A 26,490-nucleotide genomic window follows, 5' to 3' on the forward strand; every position below is an offset into this window, starting at 1 on the left:
CACTCTCCCAAGTGAGCCAGAGGCCGGCCCCTGAAGATTCTTAATTTTAACATCTTAGGTAATGCGCTAATTGACAAATCTTTATAGGATTAATAAATACTTGGGCTCAAATAACAGTTATACCTGGAGATCACACTAAATTTAAGCAAGGTATCCTCTGATAATCTTAGGGAGTTGTTAAATATAAAATAGAGCTCAGATAGGTATGTCTCACCTTAAGCATCAGAACTACTCTCATGTCTAAATTCCGTACAATTACAGCGTTCATTGTCCTCAAATATCCCATAGTGAGCAGGAACACTCTGAACCAGTGAGTCATGAATGAAATTTAAATCTGGTCTTTGGCACTTACAAATTGGCTTGACAGAACGGGACCCCACAGAACTTACTCCCCAGGTAAATTAGTTAATGTGGCCCAATGTAAATTGAACAGGGCCTTGAAGGACCGAAGAGCATTAGACAAAAACCTGTTTAGTGAAGGGATGATACCCCCAGTGCTTCCTGATTTGGCCTGTTTTTAAACTTGGAAAGAGTGAATGACAATTCACAGTCAATTACCACAACATTGGTGTTGAGGTCATACCCATTATGTCCCTATGGAAATGACTCCACTTAGTCGGCAGCTGGCAAATGTTCTGCTGTTGCATATTTGGCTAAGTCTGTTCTGCTCAGTGCCTATTTCATCAGCCTTTTAGCTGTAGCTCGCCTTTAACTATGAAGAAACAAGATACACTTTATCTGCTTACCCTCAGGGAACCTCAGCAGCCTTGCCATTGTACACAGTCTTTCCAGGCAAATTCTGAACTGCATCCGGTTTTCTTCAGGAGTACAGGTATGACATTACATTAATGATGATCTCCTTGGAAGACATTCATTTGGCATTCGCTCAGGATGTACAAATATTGAAAAGGGAGCTCACATTTGGAAGAAAGGGGGAGTAATGTCAGAGGCCCTAACACCTTGGTTAAATCCCTGAAAATGATTTGGTAAGTGGAGGGTCACTCTGCCTGACATGTGAAGAAATAACTATTGTCCTTGTCAGCACTCACAGCATCCTCTGGGTTCTTTTGATGTTCTGGAAGCAACTTATTCCTTGTTTGCACATTTTTCTTAAGCCCATTTATGCTGTTACTTGCAAATTGGCCCATCTTGAATGGGGATCCCTACAATAAAGGCTCTACCACTGTTTAAATGGCCATATTCCAAGCACTCCTGTTGGTGCCCTCAGAGAGTCCTTCATGAGAGGCTTTAGCAACCTTTTCTCATGCCTCCTGGAGTTACCCGTGGTTATCACAAGTTGTCCACAGGTCTCTGATGCAAGAAACTGCCCTTAGTCCCACACCATACGCCAGAAGAGCTGTGTTACCACCATGTACAAGTCTATCCTGAAAATAGAGACTCTTACAAGTTCTGACCACATGACCTCTCCAGCTGCCCATTATTCCTGGAGTTCCTGGAAACAGTACCCCATAAACTCCACTCAGCTACCAACAGCTCCTTGTGACATGATGGAGCCATACCTTGGTACATGACCTCTCCAGCTGCCCATTATTCCTGGAGTTCCTGGAAACAGTACCCCATAAACTCCGCTCAGCTACCAACAGCTCCTTGTGACGTGATGGAGCCATACCTTGGCTTTGAAAAATGTCTGTTCAGGTCCTTTGCTCATTTTTTAATTGGGTTATTTGGGGTTTTTTTGCCCTCCTGCCTGTGGAGGATACCAACATTAATACAGCAAATGTATTTTACAGGGCCTAACTTTTTAGATTTGCACATAGAAATGCTAAGTTTGGGAAAAACAGAAAACTTTCCCAGGACCAAAATCTCTGTTGTAGATTAAAAAAATTGTAACACAGCAAAAGAGTCCTTGCTTGTAACCCAGCAGTTGTCCTTGCTGCAGCTGAACCTAATGATGGGAAAGTATGTGAGCTAAAAGCTTCAAGGCTGCTGGTTGGGAGATGTTCCACATCTTGTCTTCATTTGTTTCTTTAAGTTTCTTGGGAAACTAAGTGTTGCCATGATGATTATCTCATTGTTTCCTTTGTAACCACCTATGTTCCTTTTCTTTAACTTTCTTGCCTGGACAATAAAAACTAGGAGAAAACCTAATTCGGGGTTATTTTCTAGGAATTCTTCTCTCTTGAAAGAATTGCTCCTGTAATTAACCCCTTCTGGGCATCTCACCACCCTGGAGAAATGGGCTTTGAGTAATCTTTTGCGTCTCCATCACCCTGGGAGAGGTGACACCTGCCTATCCAGCCCACAGGAGAGGGTGGTCTCCCCTGTCCTCAGTGCCTTCCAGGTGCCATGGTGCTGGACGAGTTACCCCTCTCCAGACTCCTTGGTTCTTTGGAGAGCTCCTTGGGAATAACAGTAAATAGCAGTAGGGAGTTTGGAGACTTTATAGAGGACATTGTCACATTTGTACATGATGGAATGCTGGAGAGTTGCTGCTTTTCATCTCTTAATTCAGATGTCCCTGCTAAAGAACCAGGTCCAAGGATCCACACAACTGACCAAACCTCAGACAGTAGCTGTGGCCGGCCAACAGTTAGCCTTATCTGCACTTGTTGCTGACTGTTGGGTAGTTGTCTAAGAGATTTCCATTTGTGGTAAAAGAGTTCTGAGAACCTCTTGCTTCGCAGGTACCCAAATAGAAATCAAGGTAACATATGTCTCTACATATACTAAGTTGACACTACAGGCCACCCTGGGATACTCCTTATCCACATTGGAATTCCAGACACCACTGATAGTAACCAAAGCACTCATTTCACTTGTCACAATATCAGTGCTGGCTCTGGAACAGTATGGTATGAAACTTTCAGCTGCTTTACTGGTCTTTGATTCATGGAGCATCATAATGGCTTAGTAAAATAAATTAATATTAACTGGATGGATGAATGCATGTTCCAGTGAGTCATGTGGGGTGCATTGTAATGAGTCTGTCATCTTTTTTTTCAAATAGACCTTACTTTTTTTTTTGCGTCTGGTTGGTGTAGGGATTTGAACCCTCATCCTTGGTGTTACAACACTGTGCTCTTACCAATTGAGCTAACAGACCAGGCCCTACTTTTTTTTTTTTAAACAGAAAAGTTGATCAGGAAGTACAAAGAGTTCCCACCGTGACCCCTGTGCCCCCCCACAATTTGCCCTCTTTTTAATCTGCCATTACTGTGGTACATTTGTTACAATGGATATGCTAACATTGATGTATTAAAGTCCACATTCTAGATTAGGGTTGACTCTGTTATACAATCTGTGGGTTTTGGCAAATGTATAATGACACGTAGAGTAGTTTCACTGCCCTAAAATCCTCTGTACTCTACCTATTCATTCATCCCTTCCCCCAACCCTAAAATCTTGACAAGCAAAGATCTTTTTACCATCTCATTGTTTTGTCTTTTCCAGAATGTCATATACTTGGAATGAAAGTACATACATGTGCATACATGTAGTCTTTTTAAGTTTTCTTCCTTCTGTTAGCCATATACTTACAAGGTTCCTTCATGTCTTTTCATGGCTGTATACCTGGTTTCTTTTTATCATTGAACAGTATTTTATTGTATGGCTATTCCACAAATTGTTTTTTCATTTGCCTATTGAAGGATATCTTGATTAACTCTTAAGTTTTGGCAATTATGAATACTGCCCGTAAACATTCATGGGCAGGTGTTTGTGTAAATATAAGTTTTCATCTCATTTGGGTAAATACCAAGGAGCAAGATTACTAGATTATATGGCAGGAGTGTGTTTAGTTTTGTAAGACATTGCCTATCTTCCAAAGTCGGCATACTATTTTTAATTTTTAACAGCAGTGAATGAGGATTCCTCTTGCTCCACATCTTCACTGTCATCTGGTGTTTTCCATATTTGAATTCTAACAACTGTGTAGTGATATTTCACTGTTTTATTTGTAATTCTCCAATGCCATATGATGTTGAACGTCTTTTCATATATTTGCCATCTGTATATCTTTTTTGATGAAGTTTGTGTTCAGATCTTTTGCCCATTTTAATTGGGTCATTTTTCTTATTTTTGAGCTTTAAGAATTCTTTGGCTATTTTAGATACCAGTCCATTATTGGATAAGCGTTTTGTAAAGAATTTCTCCCAGTCTGTGGTTTGTCTCTTCATTATTTTAACACTGTCTTTTGTAAAGCAGGAGTTTTTAATTTAAATAAAGTCAAACTTACCACTTTTTTCTTTCATGGATCTTGCTTTTGGTGTTGTATCTAAAGGTTTATCATGAAAGGTCATCTAGATTTTCTCCTGTATAATCTTCTACAAGTTTGATAGGTTTGCATTTTACATTTAGATCTATGATTCATTTTGAGTGAATTTTGGTGAAGGGTTTAAGGTCTGTGTCTAGGTTAGTTTTCTTGTTGTTTGATTCTCTTTTTTTGCTGTGGATGTTCAGGTTTCCAGCACAGCTGTGTCTGACTGCCTTTAATGGCCTGCAGTACTTTGGGACAACATGGCCAGCTGGATTGTGTTATAAGTTGGATTTCCACAGGCCTTCTGGACTCCCATGTGTAATGATGGGAATACAAGAAAAGATGTAGTTTTTCAATGTGTTTTTAGTTATTACAACCTTATTCTGGTCTGACCCTGTGGCTCATGGAGTACTGAATGATTTGGATAATAAGAAATGAAATGGAAGATTTTCTTGCAAAGAATTGGTCTTAAAATTTTTTTCATTTACATAGCATTTCTCTCATTTCTTCAAGTTGAACTACCCATTAGAGACCAATAAGACTTTTAGTGACCATAGTAAAAACGTAGAGGTAAGTTCATGTGTTCAAGATGCTATTAAACTTACAAGGAAGTTTCTATGGACAGAAAATAAGAGTTCTCATGACCAAGTCATAGAATAATTTTTTTTTTTTTTTTGATGGCTGGCTGGTATGGAGATCTGAACCCTTGACCTTGGTGTTATAACACCATGCTCTAACCAACTGAGCTAACCGGTCAGCCCCAGAATAAATATTTGAAGGCCATAGAATCGTGTGTAACCTTCTTATGAAATGAGGGTAGATCCCTGATCCTGTCAGGATTACTCATCGTTCTGCATACATATTTGGGATATTTTAGGACTCACTGACCTTTGAGGATGTGGCTTTGAGCTTCACCCTGGAGGAGTGGGCTATGCTGGACCCTTCACAGAAAAAACTCTACAGAGATGTGATGCTGGAAATCTTCAGGAACCTGGCATCTATAGGTGAGGATGGCAACATTCCTTCACTCGGTCAGTCAGAGAACAATTGTTTCTCTCTCATCCAAGAATGAGAGTGTTGTTTCAAGAGTTGAAATGTGGAAGGGCTATATGTTAATTAATAAACCAGGCCTGGTCACACTTATTGTAGACATTGTTAAAAGGTAAAATGAGACACAATAAACTTTTAAAGAATTTATTTGATCAAGCAGCAACTCATAAATCAGGAAGCACCAAACTGAAGATGGTTTGGGGCTCTGCTGCGGAAACACAAGAGGAAGACTTTTACAGGGTGAACACAGAAGCAAAGCAAAGAAAACATTTGACTGGTTATGGTTATATAGTTACTTTATTTGCTATAACCTACTGGAAACTCCTTAGTAATATAAGTATCAGTTCACGTCTTCTGGTGGGGTAGCCTTAAGTTTTATTTTTCTTTAATGTAGGCATTTATTTGTTTTGGCGGCTGGCTGGTATGGGGATCTGAACCCTTGACCTTGGTGTTGTAAGGCTGTGCTGTAACCAACTGAGCTAACTAGCCAGCCCCTTAATGTAGGCATTTATAAGAAATGGCTTAGGGGCCGGCCCGGTGGCGCACTGGAGAGTGCGCCACTTGTGAGCGCGGCGGCGCTCCCACTGAGGGTTCGGATCCCATGTGGAGACCGGTTCCCGCTCACTGGCTGAGCGCGGTGCGTGCGCAACGCCGAGGGTTGCGATCCCGTTGCCGGTCCCCGGTACGGGGCGCGACACCAAGGGTTGCGATCCCGTTACCAGTCAGTAAAAAAGACAAAAAGGAAAAAAAAAAAAAGAAATAGCTTAAGTTAAGCGTGGCTTATGCTTGCAGATCAAGCTTGCCTCACTTATGAGGCATAGCTGGCTCTGTCTTTTTGGGGATTTTCTAGGCCTGGTCTCTATTTTAATTTAACAACTTAAAGTCTAATAATTTTCCTGTAATTTCATAATGGTTATTCTTGGTCTATATTTCAGGGAGAAAATGGGAAGATCAGAACATTAAAGATTGGTACAAAATCCAGGGGGGAAATCTAAGGTGAGTTGTACTCACAAGAGAAAGCAGTATCCCAAGAGGGAATCCAAGTATGACATGAAATTTTTTTTTTTTTTTTGTCTTTTTTCGTGTCCGGCAACGGATCGCAACCCTCAGTGTTGCGCCCGTACCAGACTGGAACCGGCAACGGGATCGCAACCCTCAGTGCTGCACCCGCACCTCGCTCAGCCAGTGAGCGGGAACCGGTCTGTATGTGGGATCCGAACCCTCGGCGGGAGCGCCGCCACACTCCCAAGCGGCGCACTGTAGCAGTGCGCCACCGGGCCAGCCCTGACATGAAATTTTTAAAGGAGGCAAATAAAACAAACTCAGCCTTGAACTGAATTATTCTTATAAAATTTTCACTGAAAATATTTTCTTTCAGAAAAATGTATTTCATTTTTATTCAATATTTTAAAAACGCAGATTTTGTGGTAATTTCTAAATAAATTTTTATTATAAGAATAAATCGATGCTTTGAACCAAGGAAACAATATAATTCATTTCTAAATACAAAGCACTACCCTTTGTTTACAGGTAGTTCACATTAATATAAATGATTTTGCTTTAAAAAAGATGATTGGGGCTGGCCCGGTGGCGCACTGGAGAGTGCGCTGCTTGGGAGCGCGGCGGCGCTCCCACCGAGGGTTCGGATCCCATGTGGAGACCGGTTCCCACTCACTGGCTGAGCATAGTGTGGGCGATACCAAGACAAGGGTTGCGATCCCCTTACTGATCACGAAAAAGACAAAAAAATAAGATGATTGTTACAGTCAGGTATATAATCACTTACGTCTAGGTTCTGTCTGTTAAAAATATGTTCTTTTAGAGAATCCAATTTAATCATCTTATATTTTTCTTCAGTGAATTTCTCTAAACAATGGTAGATGTACTCTTGGATGGACAGAACATAGGAAACTATATTTGACCACACCCATATCATTACTGATATCTACAATGTAGGCCCAGCTCTAACTTGTGAAGTAGGCCCAATTTAGAAAGTAACAATGAGGTAATAACTAATGAAAATACTAATCATCGTCAAAAATTAAGAACTTTAGGTATCTTTGTTTTGGGTTTCTGTGCTTTAGGTTCATCCAAAATTCCTTCATAGTCTGCACACATTCTCTTTACCCAGCAACCAGCTGTGATCAATCTGAATTCTGTCTTTCAGGGCAATTGTTCTTAAAATGTTACACAGAACCACAAAGCTTGCAAATGCATAGAGTCCTTTGGGATTATCAGGACAAGATCTGGATAGGTGCCCCATTTCCCCACAAACAAAACATATTGCAAAAGGAAATTAACCAAAAGCTGGGTGTACTTTAGCTTGCACTTAATTGTTTTATGCTCTATGGACCCACACCGATCACATATTCCTATGTCCATATCTTGATTTTCAAGGGCAGCTGGTGTATAAGTCCTTTTTTGTGTTGCTATAACAGAATACCCAAAACTGGGTAACCTATAAAGAAAAGAGGTTTGTTTGGCTCACGATTCTGGGACAGATGCATCATGTACAGGCCTCAGGCTGCTTCTACGCATAGCAGAAAGTGGCGGGGCATTCCAGCAGATACAATATCGTATGGTAAGAGGAAGCAAGAAAGAGAGGGTGAGGAGGCACCAGGCTCCTTGTAACCACCAGCTCTTATGGGAACTAATACTAATAGAGCAAGAACTCACTCACTGCCCTCCACTCACTGGGGAGGGTATTAATCTATTCATGAAGGATCTGCCCCAGTGACCCAAACAGTTCCCAATACAGCCAAGTTGGGGGGTCATGAGCTTTGGGGACACAATATATCCATACTATCAGCTGGACAATCTGCAATTCCATGGCCAGGTTTTCTTTCTTTTTTTTTTTTTTTGAAAAAGATGACCGGTAAGGGGATCTTAACCCTTGACTTGGTGTTGTCAGCACCACGCTCACCCAGTGAGCAAACCGGCCATCCCTATATAGGATCCGAACCCGTGGCCTTGGTGTTGTCAGCACCGCACTCTCCCGAGTGAGCCACGGGGCCGGCCCATGGCCAGGTTTTCTACAGTGGAAACATACCATGACATTTTCTTTGTTGCTTGTCCTTTTAGTCATCTTCCTGCTTGTCTGCTGTCTTTCATTAAGACAACTGCAATTTCTTCCCTTTCTTCCTGACTGTTGCTATAATCTTCCCATTGTGAACCATCTATAAGTTCTGTCTTAGGCATTCCATGAATCCATTCACATCTTCATTGAAGGTCTCTTTTTTCTTTTTTATTATGTCTTGCTTAGTTGCATCATTTTTAAGGGACAGTCTGTTGGCTTCAAACTGTTTATGCTTTGATAGGTTTTGGCTTGTTCCCTCACAGCACCTCTTCTTTATGTCCTCCCATGATGTTACAGGCGAGAGTCTCTTGTTATTTGTGGTAGTAACTTGTGCCCACCTGCTCATGATTTCATCACAGGGACCTTATTAATCACGTGTGAATCCTCCAGAGCAGCAGTTAGTGAGCCAGAGAAGCCCAATCCCCCTACTGAAAATATTTACTTAAATGTGGCATAGATGTTCAGCATTTACAAAATAGTTCACTTGGAAAGAGAATTTAAAAAACTGCATGTATGACTATAATTGTTTTGATAATAGCTACAGTCAAGCCCTGTTGTAGAGCATTCAGTCTATTCACTTTCAAATATTCAGGCAGGGCAGAGAACCTACATATTCCCTGAAAATGGGAAAATATAATTCTACTACATATTAGTAAATACGAAATCACTAATAAACTATTAATAATATACTTGTCATTTTTTACAGCACTGATATGGAGAAAGACTGCGGAAGTAAAGAAAGTAGCGAATGTGGAGAAATCTTCAGACAGATTCTAAGTAATAATCTGAACAAGAAAACTGGAGTAAAACCATGTGAATGTACTGTGTGTGGAGTAGTCTTCATGCATCATTCAGCTTTTATTAGGCACATCAGATCTCACACTAGATACAAACCATATGAGTATCAGAAATATGCAGAGAAGCCATATAAATGTAAGGAACATGGGAAAGCCTTTAGTTATTTCCAATCCTTTCAAAGACATGAAAGGACTCACCCAAGCAAGAAACACTATGAATGTAAACAATGTGGGAAAACCTTCATATATCACAAATCACTTGAAATGCATGAAAAGACTCATACTGGATTGAGACCCTATGAAAGTAAGCAATGTGGTAAAGTTCTCAGTTGTCTGTTTTCCTTTCAAGTTCATGAAAGGATTCACACTGGAGAGAAACCCAATGAATGTGGAAAATGTAGTAAAGCTTTCAGTCGGCCCAGTTCCCTTCAAATACATGAAAGAATTCACACTGGAGAGAAACCCTATGCATGTAAGGAATGTGGGGAAGCCTTCAGTTTTCATTCAACATTTCAAGCACACCTGAGAATGCATAGTGGAGAGAAACCTTATAAATGTAAAGAATGTGGTAAAGCGTTTAGTCATCCCACTTCCTCTCAAAGGCATGAGAAGACCCACACTCAAGAAAAACACTATGAATGTAATAAATGTGGAAAAGCCTTTAGTTTTCTTCAGTCCTTTCAAAGACATGAAAAGTCTCACCTTGGTGAGAAATGCTATGAATGTAAACAATGTGGGAAAACCTTCATATATTACAAATCATTTCAAACACATGAAAAGTCTCACTCTGAAGTGAGATCCTATGAGTGTAAGCAATGTGGTAAGGTTTACAGATCTCTCTTTTCTCTTCAAATTCATGACAGGACTCACTCTGGAGAAAAGGCCTATGAATGTAAAAAATGTGATAAAACCTTCAGTTGGCCCAGTTCCCTTAGAATACATGAAAGAACTCACACTGGAGAGAAACCTTACACATGTAAGGAATGTGAGAAAGCTTTCATTACTTCCCAGTGCTTTCAAAGACACATGATGACACACAGTGGAGATACGCCTTACAAATGTAAGGAATGTGGCAAAGCCTTCACATGTTCTGCTTCATTTCAAGTTCATGAAAGAACTCATACTGGAGAGAAACCCTATGAATGTAAACAATGTGGGAAAGCCTTCAGTGTTCACTCAGCATTTCGAATACACCTGAGAATTCATACTGGAGAGAAACCCTACAAATGTAAAGAATGTGGGAAAGCCTTCAGTTGTCCCAGTTCCTTTCGAAGGCATAAAAGGACTCACACTGGAGAGAAACCCCATGAATGTGAGAAATGTGGGAAAACCTTCCATTATCCTCTAGATTTGCAGACCCATAAAAGAACTCACACTGGAGAGAAACCCTATGAATGTAAACAATGTGGTAAAGCTTTCAGTTATTCCAGTTCCTTTAGAAATCATGAAAAAACTCATATTAGAGAAAAACCCTATAAATGTAAACTATGTGGGAAAGCCTTCATTTATCCCAGTTACTTTAGAAGACATGAAAGAACTCACAATGGAGAGAAATTTTATGAATGTAAGTAATGTGGGAAAGCCTTCGGGTTATTTATGTATACTGAATAGAAACCATAAGTGCAAAAAATACAGGTTTTTTATTTTAACAAATAATTTCAAAGTCATGTAATAATTCCCTCTGGAGAGTTCTATAAATGTAGGTAATATGGAAAGCCTGGTGCAAATTCATGTATAGTGCTCCAGAACATTTACACATGAAACTAGTGTTATAAAAGTTACAAACGTCTTTATCAGTGGCTCATTCTTAAAGTTCTACCTCTGGACTGGATTCCTACTATATACTTTCACAAAGAAACATTGAGGTGAGATCATTGTGTATGTACTGTTTAAGAAAAACATTTTAAGGTTTGTTATATCCATGGGTAAACTGAAGTGTATTTCTTATGTCTAAATAGTTTAGCTTTTATATAGTTTTTAAATTGTTCTGTAAGTGGCCATTGAAAAGTGACATGTTGGTAATTAAATATTTCTAATGGGCTCATATGGAAGGTACTGGATATCCCTTATGCATTATATATATTTCACCTTTCTTAAGAGAAAAACTTTTTTTTGGTACAAAAGAACTTATTCTGTTTTCCGATTTGCTAACTGTTTGGCATAAAGTTGTAATTATGCAAAATTTGTCAAAGAGTGTAGATTCATGTTTTATAAATTGCCCTTCCTTGCTTGTCATTCCTTTTGGGTGGGATTGAGTAATAGACTTTGATTAAGAAAAGAGACCTATGATAGGACATTTGATTTAGTTGTTTGTATTCTCTTGTAGCTCATTGAGCATTTTGAATTCCTTGTCAGGCATTTCATAACTCCCCATTTCTTTAGGGTCAGTTACTGGTGCTTTGTTCTTTGGTGGTGTCATGTTTCCCTGATTGTTCATGATCTTGGTGGCCATGTGTTGGTGTTTGCACATTTGAAGAAGTACAGGCTTTAGTCTTTCCAGACTAGCTTTAGCAGGGAAAGCCTTTCTTTAGTCCACTCATCTGAAGATTCTGGACAGGTCATTTTGTGTGGTCCAGAGTCAAGCTTGCTGATGAGTCCTTGAGCAGGCTGGCATGGTGCCTGGGTCAGCAGGTGGAATACCTTGGCACCTGGATCTGTGGGATTGGGCCTAAGGACTGGGTCTACTGGGGCAGGCCTAGATCTTGGGTCTGCTGGGGTGTGTCTGGATTGTCAGTTCATGTAGCTTTGCATGATTAATCTCCTGTGGTGGATTTGTTGACTGGTTTCATAGGGGCCACCCTGTTGCCTGGATTCACAGGAGCAGCCTTCCATGGGGCCAGCTTGAGTCCTGGTTACATGGAGGCTAGCCAGGCACTGGATGGGACTGTTGCTTAGGCCTCTGGGAACAAGCCTGGAGCCTGAGTCTACAGGGAGTGGCTTGGTTTTGGAGCATGCCTGGAGTCTGAATCACAGTGGTGGCTCTGGATCTACAAGAGCTGACCTGGAGTTTAGATTCATAGGGGTTGGCTTGGTGCTGGAATCTACTGAGGTGGGCCTAGACACTAAGTCTGGTGGAGTCTAGGGGCACAGGGATTGGCCTAGAGCTTGGGACTGTGAGGCCAGTCTGGAGTCTGGCTGCAGTGGCTGGCCTAGCCTTTGGGTGGACCTAGAAGCTTGGTTCTCCACTCTCCTTCCCCCTCGTAGAGGGTCTTCATGGGGGAGGGGTGATGCAGGTAATGTGAAACTGTCTTTTCTGCCCTCTTCACTGCACATTTTCTCATTTTGGTGCTACACTGAAGTGCTGTAATTTCTCACCTTTTTTTCTAAATCTCTTGTGAAGGCATTTTTGTATGTGGATGGCTGTTCAAATTAGTGTTTCTGCCAGGGAATGAGTGTTGGAGTATCCTACCGCACCATCTTGCTGATGTCACTCCCTGTAATTGTTAATTTTGTGTTTAAAATTACCAGAAAGATTTTAAATTGCCTTTGGCAATTTTTTTAATAATAATTGTTTGGCATTATTATTTTGCTGCTATACAGACTATGTACACACACTGTGTACCCCATTAAACCAGGGAGTTTTTTCCAGGTTTAGGAAGAATTATGGTGATCTACACACTGCCAGCCCATCTTGGGTTTTTCTTATGAGTAAAGTGATAGCTGTACAAGTGCATTGGGAGTTCCTGGTTGAAACACCAAAAACAGTTATAGATGTTTAGAGGGCAATTATCTGAGGAATAATTAAGGTGAGATGCAGACAGGGTATCATTTTTCATAGTATTCTAGTTTACTGAAGAAGGGGGGTGTATTTGACATCCTCAAACTGGGAAATGTTTAATTCCTTTTTATAAGAGGAGCAACTGGAAGCATTTTGTTTCAATGATCCATATAGTCCCAAAGACTGTTTTGCTGTTCATAGATATTAAAAACTTTAGACAAAATAAATTTAACAGAATTTGATTATTAAAGGATTTATGAATTGGACAGTATGCAGAACCTGAAAAGGTTCAGAGCTCTCTGCCGTAGCAGAATGAGCAGTGGGCTTTTATAGGCTGAACTTAGAGGCAAAGTAACTAGTTGACTGGCTACAGTTAGGCATTTATTTGCCTTATTTTGGTATGACCCATTGGGAAGTCCGTAGTTACATATCTAATGTCTAGTTTGCTGTTTGTGATTGGGTGAAGTTAGGTTTAGTCTCCCATCTCCCCCCAGTTATCAGTTACAAGGCATTGCCTCTTTATTAACTTTTGGTTTGCTTGTGTAAAGGTTCCTAGTACAGAAACAACCCTGGGCTAATGGCCTGCGTATTTTGCTTCAACACATATTATTTCCTTATTCTTAGAGTTTCGGGACATGTTTTGGAAGGAGGGGTGGATGGGAAGAAGTAATATCTTTGTGTTTTATTAAATAGCAAAGGACATCCATTATTTGTCCATTATTTTCCTGGCTAGCTTATGTTTTCTTAGCACTGTAAGGAGGATGTAATTTCATAATTATTAGTATCTCTTTTGGTTCTCCTTCCTATTCCTCCCCTAGCCCCCCAATTATTCCTCCCATCTTACAAATGAATGTTAAGCACAGGGAGCATGGGGTCATACTCAAACACACACACCCCTGGAACCTTTAGTTCAGAAGACCTTCTGTGTACCGTCATATTTCCTAGGCACTGTGAAAAATGTGAAGTCAGAACACTGTAAGGTTTGTATAATTATGCATTTTTACAAATGTGGTATTGAATTTTACAAACAGGACACATAAGGCAACATGGTGTTCCATCTATGACATTTTAGTAAAGGCAAAGGTATAGGGACATAAACTAGATCGGTGGTTTCAGATGGATAAGTTCAGTAGAAACAGGCACTACAAGGGTGTTCTCTTTTGAGTTGATGATGCCTTGTTGACACCTTGGTGCTGGTGGTATAACTATACATCTATGAGCACTCAGAACTACACTTTTAATACACTACATGTATTTATTAAAAATGGCTTATAGAAGATAAACAACAAAACTATTTTAATGTGCTAGGAGAATGCTGAACTCTCCTGAACCTTGATTTCTACATGTTCTTCTCACCACCTTGGGATCTTTGTTAGGAAGAATCGAAGGACTGGGTAAGGACTTCTGCCCCAACAGGCTTTTCTTGGGACCTAGTCTAAAGCTAGGAAACATCCTGTAGAGCTGTATCTGCCCTCACCTTGCACAAGTGGAGAGAAGTGGGAGGGCTCCTAGAATCTCTTTTTAAGGGTTTACACCAAGTTTTTCAGGTCAAATTTTGGGGATTGCTGAACGATAAAGGCATATGTCACAGATTTCCCCAAGTGGGATCTTTCCGGCAACTGCCTAATCCTTGGGTATCAGCATTATCTCTTCCCAGGGCTCATCTTGAGGCCGTTTCCAGCTGTAAGCATCTCATCTCAAGTCTAACCTATTCTTGCTTGCTGACAAACATTTCTAGAATTCTATACTTGGCCCACTCTGGAGATTTTCTCTGTGGTAATCCCAGGTGGCTCTGAGAAGAGGTAGGAAGAAGTAGTGACAAAACCCATGTCATGGGCCACTAGCCCCTTGGCCACAACAGTCACAGCTGTTGCTATAATCAGCTTTGTAGGGACAAGCACAGTCACCTAATAGTCTCAACTGACAATGTGAAAAAGAGATACCTTGCTATGCCCTAGCTATAGGAAGTGCTTAGGCATTTCAGTGTCCCCAAATTACCCACCCCTAATTCTCTGGCACCTTTGGCTCAGATTTTCTGCACTGCATGCATGGACCATGCTCCAGGCCCCTCACTTCAGCACCTACCTCATTTGCTCTACTCCAGAGTGGGTTTGGAGCCTTCTCACCAAGGGCAGGACATACAAGTACTTCTTTCATAAACAAGACCCAGCCTGCAGCAGCACATCCCTTTGGGAAGTGGCAATCTCAGCTAGGCTCAGGAGCATTGGTAAACCCTTGTATCATGTGGCTCCCAGTAAGCAACGTGCACCCAACTCCAAGTAAACTGCTCTAGACCATGCTGTAGGGTGCGGGTGCAGGGGACGATGGCTCCTCCTCTGTCGGAGGCTGCACCCACTGTTTTTTGGAAATCAAAATGTGTTTTTTAAGGGAACAGGCAGAAATGAGGGAAACCAAGTCCCCACCCACATAACAGCTTCAGGTCCTTTCCTGCATCCAACAGCTCTCTACTGCTGAGAGGCCTGTGGTCTGAGCTTCTGAGTCCACCACTCTCCTCCAACAGAAGACATGGGCTGGGCCATGATAGAAAGCTTCAGTGCTGATGGGGGCTCCACCCACCATCCTTCTACCCACCCCAGGAGAGACCTTAGTGGAGGGGAATTCTATCCAAGAGGTTGTAGTGGAGGACATGGAGGCCGAGCAAGGTGACAAACTTTGGCTGCCCTCACAATGCTTGCAATGGGACAGCAGATTGGCATAGGGTGAATTCATGAAGGGTGTGTCTCTGTTATAGCAGTGTGAGGGGCTGGGATATAACTCCGTTGATCTTGGGCCCTGAGTCTTGCCTCTTCATGCTGCCATTTTGTTTTTCTTACAGGGATGGTCTCTTTGTACTGTGCATGCTCAGGAAGTGTGAATTTTTTTTCCATCAGGATGGGCTGAAATACTCTACTTTGAGGATTGTTTGGGGGTACTCGAGGCACCCCTCTGCCATATGGGATGGGGATGAAAACACATTACTCTATGAAGATCACATGCATGTGGGCCTATGATGAATTTTGTGGAAAACCCTAGTGTGTGTGTCTATTGTGAGTCCTGTTGTAGTAGCATTGCAGTAAACAAAACCACGCAAATAGCCCTGTCCCCTTTAACTTGGACATTCTAGGAGACAACAAATAAGAGATACAAGCAAAGTACACTGCGTGTCAGATGGTGGTTAGTCCTAAGGAGGAAGGGAAAGCTGGGGAGGAGTGCAGAGGCCTGGGCTGTGTGTCTTTGGGCCGTTATCTCTGAGGGTTTGTGTGTCTGTGTCTGTGTCTGTCCATCTGTATATGCAGTGACAAAGTTTGTAATTTTATTTATCTGTTTGGGGGTCTATCTGTGTATGTTCTTTAAAATTTGGGATGGTTTTATTTCATTTTTGTGCCTAGTTTACCTGGTAGCATCTCCACTTACCATGTTGAATGAGTGTTGAGAACAAACATGTTTATCCTGTGTCTGTTTTTAGAGATAAAGCATCCAGTTTTTCACTATCAAATATGATGTTAGCTGTGGGTTTTTCATAGATGCCTTAGAGCAGGTGAGGAAGTTGTCTTCTATTCCTAGTTTATTGAGTGTTTTCTTCATGAACGGGTGTTGACCTTTGATAAATGCTTTCTTGGCATCTATTGAGATGATCCTATGGTTTTTCACATTTATTCTCTTAATATGGCATATTGACTTTCAGATATAAAACCAATATTGCTTTCCTGGGTTAAATCACACTTAATTGTGCTGTATAGGTCTTTTTGTATATTGTGGGATTCCGTTTGCTAGTATGCTGTGGCGGGATTTGCATCTATATTCAGAGGATATCTGTGTTCTGTAATATAGTATAGTATACAGTATACAGTATAGCATTATGTAGTACAGTATGTAGTATGTCTATGTGTATGTAAAAATATGTAGTATATACTACAGTATTAATTAGTATATATTAACAACTAGTATATATCATGTATAACTAGTATTATGGTATAGAATATAGTATATATAGTATTATAGTATTATGGTCTTATCAGTCTGTACTGTAATGGGTTTGTTTACTGCTGGCCCACATAAGTATTCATACAAGTCAATCACATCCTCCCATGGGCCAAGGGGGACCACACTGTCTTGATACCATAAAGCCTTCCCTGCACACCGGTGTTTATTTTCTCTTCTCCCTAGTGCAACCCCTGTATTGGCCTGCATGACTTATGGTCCCCTCCTCGTCCAGGCTGTATGTGTCACTAATAAACTGCATCAATCCCATTTTCCAGTGATGGGTGTCATGTGTTTGAGTTTCACAAGATGCCTAGGTTACTAATCCCTCACTCACCAATGGGGTAAATGGGAGGCTATTGAAAAGATTCACAAACAGGATGGACCAGCCATAACTGAGGAATCTACTCAGCTTTATCTAACTCGTTTTGGCTAACTAACTTGTTCCATGATACAGGAACCACCAATTCCTGGGGTGGAACCACCAATTGCTGGTGGGCTTGTGCTTTGGTCTGTACAGGACTGTGGTCTTTATCAGGTGTAACTGTCTCTTTCCACCTTAAAACTCTCATCTTCTAGTCAAGAATTATTCTTAATTGACTGCTCCAGCATGATGTATCATTGGGTTCAGCCTCCAGTGTGCAGGTTATCTCTGAGGCACCTGTCTTAAAGGCAGTGATAACACAGCCCCTTACATTATCAGCATTTCAGTCTTGATTACCAAGTGTCCGACTAGAGCTCTTTGGTTACTGCATGTAGCATGGTCGTTACCACTGGATGCTATATGGACAGTGTGATTTTATACCCCTGGGACATGGTCATGGATGGCCTTTTGTGATGTTTAAAGAAAGGAAGGAGACTCTGGGGAGAATTAAGCATAGCACTCCAGTTGCCAAATGTGAATTGCTGTTTAGACACAGGCAGTGCCCTTCCCTGTTTCCTGTGCTGCTGCATCCCTTGCTCTGTCAAATGCACTTTCCTGACACCCCAGGGTATTGAGGTACACATCCATGGTGCCTTGTGGTCCGTGTACTGAAAAGAGGAAAGAGCATTTGGTATTAGCCTCTCTCAAAGCATGGGAAGAGGTAACAACTGTTCTCCCAATGCAAAACTTCTGAGCATTATACCTAGGATTCCCTTAGTACTCCTGCTTATCAGCATGCCAAAGGGCTAATACTGCAATCACAAGGTTTGATGGTCCCCACCCAGGATTAGACAAAATGACCTTACTGAATGTCTGTATGTGTCTACTCTGGTCAGAGCATCGTGAATAGCCCCTACAGAGATTGTCAACTGCCCATAAAATCTACTTGCCATCACCTGTAGGGATTTTTTCCTAAGCCTGGGAATTATTTCCATTAATTATATTACCAGTGGTGTGTTTTTCCATATAAGATGCATTGACCAAGTCACTGAGTTAGCCACGACAGAGGAGGAAGGAAATTCCTTGCATTCTGCCTAGGCCTTTAGGGCAGAGGCCTCTAATTGATTTTATATTTCGTGGGCCCACTGCGCTGAGGTTAATAGCATCAGGTGTCTGATGTTGGTATGTGTCTCAGAAACTTAAGCCAGTTTACTGGCCAGAATGTTGAAATGAGCATCTGCAGTTTGAGGTATAGTATGTGCAGAGACATATATGACTTCGGTTTGTATTTGGGAAATTGTGAGTTAAGATATCCCCCCAGTTCTTTATCCCAAAGTAGGTGTCCTTGATTAAGGAGTTGTTATTGGTGGGATCAGACAGCTGACTATTGCAGTGGCCAAAGAATCTGTAAAATGTGCAGATGAGCTTGGCTGTTGGCCAGGGCATCCTGTAGTGCTATAATGATTGCTTGGAGTTTGACTAATCATGCTGACATTTTGGGTTCCATTTTTGATCAGAGGTGGCCCTTTTAGGGACAGAACTCAGGACCTCTCCAATGGGCTCCATCATGTATGCTGGTAAGTGTATGAACTTCCTTTCCTGGTCATTCAGGTGATCCCAAGAGACTCCCCAAGTGGCCAGCAGGTCTAGAATGGAGTCACCACCTTCTCAAGTGGCCAATGTGGGTCTAAAAAGGAGTCACCACCTTCTCTAAAGCCACTTCATCAACCTGAGGACAAGTGAGACACTTTTTTAAGTGGGATATACCGGACAGCCCAGTTTTGGCTCTATCCTGTAAGTACAATGATCTTTCAATGAGGAGGTCTCTCTGGAGAAGCTCATTTTAGGGTTGCTGCCTCCATGGCCCAGTCTGCAGAGCATCATCAGCTCAGAGAACATGACAGCCTCCATCTCCAGAAGTACCCTGTCTTGGGCCAGCATTAGCTACTCTCTCACCAGGGCAAAGAAGGTATTTTCTTGCAGCAGTAGCCCCTGAGCATTTTATGGCCATCTTGGGTGATTTAGAGACTCATGAAGGCACAAGAAGACTACTGAAAACTCTGTGGCAAAGGAATCTGGGGAGGGTGACATTAATGGAATGCCTATTATCTGGGCAGGTTCTAGATCCATTTGTTGCCCATTCAAAGTGGGTCAATTTGTGAGTAATGAGAAACAGGTTTACATAAAATTTGGAAATCTGAAAATGAGTTATGTCTTGCTCCTGAAACCCAAATGGACCCATTAAATGTTCCGCTTACTTTAACATAGTCAATGCCATGGATGGTTCCTAGGCTGACCATTAAAATAATATCCAGAAATTTTACTGAAGTGTTGGGGCCTTGAATCTTATGGGGCACAATGTTTCAACCCCAAATAGTTCTGTGACAGGTACTTATATCCCGTATGCGTGTATCCTCTGACTGTCTTTGCAGGAGAATGTCATCGATATAATTCTTTACCTGGCTTCCTTTTTTTTTTTTTTAAAAGATGACCGGTAAGGGGATCTCAACCCTTGGCTTGGTGTTGTCAGCACCACGCTCAGCCAGTGAGCAAACCGGCCATCCCTATATAGGATCCGAACCCGTGGCCTTGGTGTTATCAGCACCGCACTCTACCGAGTGAGCCACGGGCCGGCCCTTTACCTGGCTTCCTAAAGAAAGCTGGATACTGTTAATATCTTGCTTGTAATGATTAAGTGGGAAGGCAGGGCTGTTAAGATACTATAGGCCAGGTGCTGGGGGGTAAGGGCAAATGAAGTTGTATTGCATTTTCTTATAAATTAAAAATAGTTGCCTTTAACTTCTGAAAGTCTTCTTCCTTTGTCTTTCACATTTTAATCAACAGTAAATTGATTATTGTCTGTGGCACAAATGGGAATACAATGCATTTTCTGCATTAAAATTACAGTTTGTCCCTTACCATATGTTAAAATGTATGTCAGTTCTGCCACTACTCCCGAGCCTGCCTAATCAAATTTTTATATACACAAGGTCAGTTTGACATTTTTCTTTCCCATTGGTATCTTTTTTTAAATTTCTCTGCTCATACTATACTGTCTGGGTACCTATTGTTTAAATTGTGGGGGATGTGTTAGGCAAGCCCTCATCTTGTTCTTCAGTAAACATTGGCTCTTTTTAGACATTCATTATTCCTATAACTTGGTGAATAAGATTATCACCACACCATTAGAATGGTAAATCCAAAACACTGACAGCAGCAAATGCTGCATGGATGTGGAACCAAGGAGCACTCACTGGTGGGAATGCAGATTGCTACAGCCATTTTGGAAGACACTTCTCAGTTTATTATAAAACTAAACATACTTTTACAATATTATCCAGGAATCAGGCTTCAACTTAATAAATTAAAAAGTTACTTCCACGCAAAACCTGCACATAAATGTCCAGAGTGTATAAAGAAATCATAAGAAACCAAATAAATAGATGAACTAAAAGTAAGAAAATGACTAAAACCTATTTCGTGAAAAGTGATCAAATTACAGGATGATCCCATGTCACACACACTAATTAGGCAAAAGTTAGTAAATTACATAATTTCAGTGTGGCCATTGATGTGGGATAAACAAACACATGCACAAATGCTGTGAGAGTCAGTTCCTACATCCTCCATTGCAATTTCCTGGTGATTTTGAAATTGCCAAGAATCTACAACCCAGCACATTTTCTCCAATGTGTAGAGACTTTATTACACATAGGCACTTGGATGAGTGTGATGAGAGCTGCACTGCCCACAAGAGCAAAAAGTAAAATTGAAACAATCCAAATCCTATAACAACTGGAATGGACGAGCAAATTGTCGAACAGCCCCAAGCATCAGACAACAGGATGTGTGAAACAACCTGGGGGGAAAAACAAAGACACCAGTCCATTTATCCCCTTTCATAGAAAGTTAAGCAAAATTAAGCAAAACACTCTTGATGTTAAATCATAGTTAATAAAACTATAACCAATATCCATGAAATTCCAGATTGTGGTTACCTGTGGAGACAGGAGGGAAATTAGGTCAGTGTTGAGCACCCAAGGTCTTATTCATCACTGTAAGTGCTCATTCTATAAATTTTTTTCAATAATTACTATTTATACAGAAAAAATTTCCTGCATTCTTTTCTAGGTATGATATAGTTTAATACAAAAATATAAAAAATTATTAAAGCATGAAAATTTATAATTTTCAAATATTTTTACATGTTTCTAAACACCTAGCCAATTTTTGTTTCATAGTCTTAGTTCTATAGGTAATTTCAAGTTTTTTATAACAGGTCGATTGATATTATCCTTGATTCATTTCAGTAAGATATGAGTTGCAAAAGATTGAGGACAAGCTCAGTGTCTATTTAGAACTGCTTACATAAACTCATCATCCTACGTGGCTTTATAAAAATCAGGGAAGTCATCCATTGATATGAAAAATATTACTGGATGTATTCTTTTTTAAAATTATTTTTGACTGGTAAGGGGATCGCAACCCTCGGCTTGGTGTCATCTGCACTGTGCTCAGCCAGTGAGCGAACCAGCCATCCCCATATAGAATCTGAACCCGCGGCCTCGGCGCTACCAGCGCCGCACTCTCCCGAGTGAGCCACGGGGCCAGCCCTTACTGGATTTATTCTTAAATGAACAATGCAAAGTGTGTCACTGTTTAAACCGTGTTATCTTTGTATATCAAAAGGAAGAAAAACACATAGTTTATTAAATTTTATTTTTACATAAACAGAAAAAACAAGAAACTAATTGCGGGAGCTAGAGGCAAATAGATATCAATGCCAGAAGATAATGCAGGCTAATAGTGAGTCTTCAGGCAGACTTCTAAGTCTCAGGTTGAGGTTTTGAAACTTGACATTCACTGTAAGTAACTCATGATTAAAATATTTGTATTAACCATATTTTATTTTTACTAGCTTGCAAATCAATAAGTATTTTTTATGTGAAGCCATTTCTGTGTGTGTCAATCCTCTAAACAATCATTTTCATAAAATGTTCAACATGTTTTTACAAAGAATTTTCTCAATTTTGTGTATAAAATGACAAGATATTCCAGGTTGTACTCCATCCTATATCAAACTGCAGAGCATTTCCTGATGTGGGCAGAATATTAGATGCATTAGGGTGGCATGACAATGAGAGGAGCTCTGCTGACAAAGTCCCCTTTGAATCTGGTGAAAATTATTTTAAAACAACCTCTGGAAATGGTTCTAAAGGCAAAAGCCAAATGAGGAGCATCTATTCCAGAAAATCTATAAAAATGTTTGAGAAAGGCAGGGTCTGTGGTATCCGTACCCTGACTGCTCCTCCACTCCCTCTCCGCAGCTCGGCAAGGTGAACCCCCACTTCAGACGGTGCAGCCAAGAATACAAGGCTCTGTGTTCTCCCAGCTTTTAGTTGAGAGCCTTTTTCTAGGAAGAGCAGGACTTCAACATTTTTTTATCTTTTCCCAGCTACCCTTTGCTGAGGTAAAGTCCCACGTTTGTGCACTTAAAAAGTGGTGGCCCTCTTCTTGCATCCACACCCTACTCGTGGAACAAAGTCTCTTCTATGTGCATGGCATGCTGAGAATACTGGGGCCACTCATCACCCTTGGCACGTCTGTTAGGTGGTGGTTTTATGCCTGGTGACACAAGCTGAGAGAACATCAGTCTGCTATGCCTCCCTCCACTGAGCACTCAGTTCTTAGTGTCACTCAGAAGCTTACCATTGTCCCCACCCAGCTCCAGAGCCCTGGCACAGAAATTTTGCCTGGGAGTGGAGAAGCATGTCCTAAAACAAACAGAGCCTAATCACTTTTCAAAGGAATTAACTGCAACTGCAACAGATCATGAGAAGTTCGAGCCCATGGGCACGCCACTCAACACAGTGGAAATAGAGGTGAAGGGTCATTGAGAGGAGATCTGTGGGTTTAATGAAGATACAGACTAGACTACAGGCCAACTAGTTAGCAGCAGGAAACCAGGGGAAAACTGCTAAGAGAAGTCCATTAGGGAATGAATATCAAACACGGACCTGTGAGGGTATTCCTTCCAAGGAACCATTGATTGGATCAGTATAGAGCAGTTTATGCCCTGGGACACTGTTGAAAAGAAGAGTCATCAGCCAGCTATTATTACAGTTTAACAGCTGGGCATAGTCCAAGAAAAAGAGGAAGACATTTCTACCAATACTTCTGTCATTCCAGCATCACTGTGGGCATAAACAAAGATGTGTCAGCCCCCTGCCCCTGAAGAGTGACATCGCAGAGGCTTAAAACCGTGGGGAAGTAATAGACTTCACCAAAACAATCTAGTCACTAAAAAAAGCAAGGAAATAACAATAACAAGGCCTGGGGCCGTGGGGGAATACACAGAAAGGGTGGAATGTGTTGGCTAAAATGTTTACTTTGCAACAAAAATTAAGAGACATGGAAGAAAACAGGAAACTATGAACCATACTCTGGGCAAAGAAAGGAAAAAAACAGAACTTCGTGCCAGCAAAACAGACGTCAGATTAACAGAAAAATACCTCAAAGTACACATTATAAACATGTTCACAGAATCAAAGGGAAACATGATTAAAGGAGTAAAGAAATGGCCTCACACCTATTGGGAAGTCTACTATCAAAAAGCAGAACAGAACAGAAAATAACGGGTTGGCAAAAATGTACAGAAATTGGGATTATTACACACTTGGTTAGAATATAAAATGGTGCAGCTGGTATGTTAAACAGTATGGCAGTTCCTCAAAAACCTGAAAATGGAATTACCTTGTGGTTCTTTATTTAATTCCACTTCTGGGTATGAGATAGGAGGGAGGCAGTTTCCATGGGTGTGGGTTTCAAGACACCCTCCCAGGTCTCAGGCCTCTCTTCTAGGTCCTCCCCTAGAGGAGAGTTACTTCTGCTTGTTGGACCTATTTTTGGCACCAACACGGAAAACTCCGGGCGGATTTATGCAAATCCAGTGCCTGGGCATGCTCAGGGGTTATATAACCCTGGTAGCCCAGCCTGCTCAGTAAAGTGGAATTTATCTTTGAATGACTTTCCACTGGAGCCAAGAAAGAGCACAGAATATTCTTGAATGTCTGGTGCATGTAATAGGATTTGACCAATGAATATGCCCTAAAAGGAGGCCAACTGAGCATGTGCAAGACTATGTTGCATAACTGAATATTCATTAGAGATCATGAATATGTATTAGCAAAACTATTAAAGTGGATCCCAGCAGAAGGTGGGGCTGTTGCTCACCCACCTGAAGTCAGCCCACACTTCACCTGAAGTGTGTATTTCTTTTTGTATCAAACTTGCCTTTAGCAGGCTGTTGTTCACCCTGGGGCCAGCCTGCTCTGTCTGTAAATGTGTATTTCTTCCTCTTGTATTAAACCTACTGCCGTTGTTGCTTATCTTCCTGCAGCCAACCTGCACTTCGCTGGCTGAGGTGTGTATACTCTTTTGTATCAGACTTACTTTCAGCAAGTGGCTGCTCACTCTCTTGAGCCAGCCTGCACTCCATACTAAACATTAAGTGTGCATTTCTTACTTTTGTATTAAACTTTGTGTGGTCCCTGCTCAGTCTCTGGAGCAAGGCCACACTCTCCCTGTGAAATCTGCATCTTTTATTCATTACATTAAACTTGTTTTTGCTTTCTACTGTGTCTTTGTCCTTGACTTCTTTCCTGCGGCAGAGTCAAGAACCTGGCAAGAGGATGGGGTGGATTGAGGCCTGCTATTGGGCCTCCCCAAACCCTCTCCTCTGGCACCAGGTATATGTTCAAAGGAATTAAAAGCAGGATATCAAAGAGTATACCCATTTTCACAGCATTTATTTTTCTAAATAACCAAAAGTGAAAGTGTCCATCAATCTATGAATGGATAAACAAAAAGTGAGATACACAGAAAATGGAATATTATTCAGCTTTAAAAAAGAAATTCTGATATATGCTACAACATGGGAGAACCTCGAGGACATTATAAGTGAAATAAGACAAGTCAGAAGAGGACAAACACTATACGATTTCACTTACGTGAGGTACTTAGACTAGTCCAATTTAAAGAGACAGAAAGTAGGGCCAGCCTGTGGCTCACTTGGGACAGCATGTTGCTGACAACACCAAGTCAAGGATTAAGATCCCCTTACCAGTCATCTTTAAAAAAAAAAAAAAAGTTAAAATAAAATAATAAATAAAGAGACAGAAAGTGGAATGGTGGTTACCAAAGATGGGGGAGGGGCAATGTGGAGTTATTCTTTAATAGTTATATTCTGTTAGATTTGGAAGATGAAAATATTTTGAGATAAATGGTGGTAATTTTTACACAATATTGTGAATGTATTTAAAGCTACAGAAATGTACATTTAAAAATATTAAGATGGTATATTAGTCTGTTGGGCTGACATAACAAAATATCATAAACTGGGTGTTTCAAGTAACAGAAATTCCTTTTCTCACAGTTCTGGAAGTTGGGAGTCTAAGATCAAGGTGCTGGTGTGGTCAGTTTTAGGGGAAAGCTCTTTTCCTGGCTCGCACATGGCTGTCTTCTTCCTTTGTGCTCACAGAACTGTTCTTTGTGAATGCACAGGGAGAGAGACAATGAGAGAGATCACTCTCTTTTAAGCCATTAACCTATCAGATTAAAGCCCCACACTTATGACTTCATTTAACCTTAACTGCCTCGTAAAGGCTCTATCTTTCAAATACAGTCATATTGAGGATTGGGGCTTCAACATATGAATTTTGGGGGGAAACAATTTTGTCGACACTATTCTGCCCCTGGACTCTCCAAATTCATGTTCTTTTCTAATGCAAAATAAATTTATTCCAAAGCAACAGCTCCCAAAGTTTTAACTCATTCCAGCACCAACTCTAAAGTGCAAAGTCCAAAGTCTCATCTAAATATAATCTAAATCAGGTATGGGTGAGAATTTAGGTATGATTCATCATGAAGCAAAATTCCTCTCTAGCAATGAGTCTGAAAATCAGACAAGTTATGTGCTTCCAAAACACCACGCTTGGACAGGTATAGACAGACATTCCCATTCCAAAATGGAGAAACAGGAAAGAAGAAAGGGGTGATAGGTCCCAAGCAAGTGTGAAATGAAGGTAGGCAAATTCTATTATATGTGAAGGCTCAAGAATAATCCTCTTTGGCTAAATGTGCTACATTTCAGGCCCATTGAGGTGGCAGTGTCACCCCAATGGCTCTGTGAGGTGATTTCTTTGCTTTGGCATGGGGGACAGCTGCACTAGTTTGTCTCAGTGAAGTGCCACTCATGAAACACTTTATAGGGCCCTGCCGTGGGCTTTA

The 26,490-nt window shown here is 41.0% G+C and overlaps 1 protein-coding gene, 1 long non-coding RNA gene and 1 pseudogene across 2 annotated transcripts in view; 1 reads left to right on the forward strand and 2 right to left on the reverse strand.

Moving 5' to 3' along the window:
- The window catches only part of LOC103597441 (zinc finger protein 564-like), a 26,074-nt gene extending 1,983 nt beyond the window's left edge, over positions 1–24,091 (forward strand). Inside the window, exons 2-7 of the mRNA XM_008581273.1 lie at positions 5,094–5,220; positions 6,202–6,262; positions 9,049–9,443; positions 9,513–9,918; positions 10,003–10,703; positions 22,530–24,091. Of these exons, the coding sequence (XP_008579495.1) occupies positions 5,094–5,220; positions 6,202–6,262; positions 9,049–9,443; positions 9,513–9,918; positions 10,003–10,703; positions 22,530–22,834 (1,995 nt within the window). The 3' untranslated portion in view covers positions 22,835–24,091. The remainder of the gene's footprint in view (positions 1–5,093; positions 5,221–6,201; positions 6,263–9,048; positions 9,444–9,512; positions 9,919–10,002; positions 10,704–22,529) is intronic.
- On the reverse strand, positions 7,301–8,704 carry LOC103597440 (annotated as a pseudogene).
- On the reverse strand, positions 20,484–25,285 carry LOC103597439. The gene is made up of 2 exons (XR_551111.1): positions 25,212–25,285; positions 20,484–21,061 (listed from the first exon to the last, which is right to left on the reverse strand). It is a non-coding gene; the product is annotated as an uncharacterized LOC103597439 (long non-coding RNA).
- Between the last annotated feature and the right edge of the window lie 1,205 nt (positions 25,286–26,490).

This window comes from Galeopterus variegatus, unplaced genomic scaffold (genome assembly GCF_000696425.1).
Source record: "Galeopterus variegatus unplaced genomic scaffold, G_variegatus-3.0.2 Scaffold2313, whole genome shotgun sequence".
Lineage (NCBI taxonomy): Eukaryota > Metazoa > Chordata > Mammalia > Dermoptera > Cynocephalidae > Galeopterus > Galeopterus variegatus.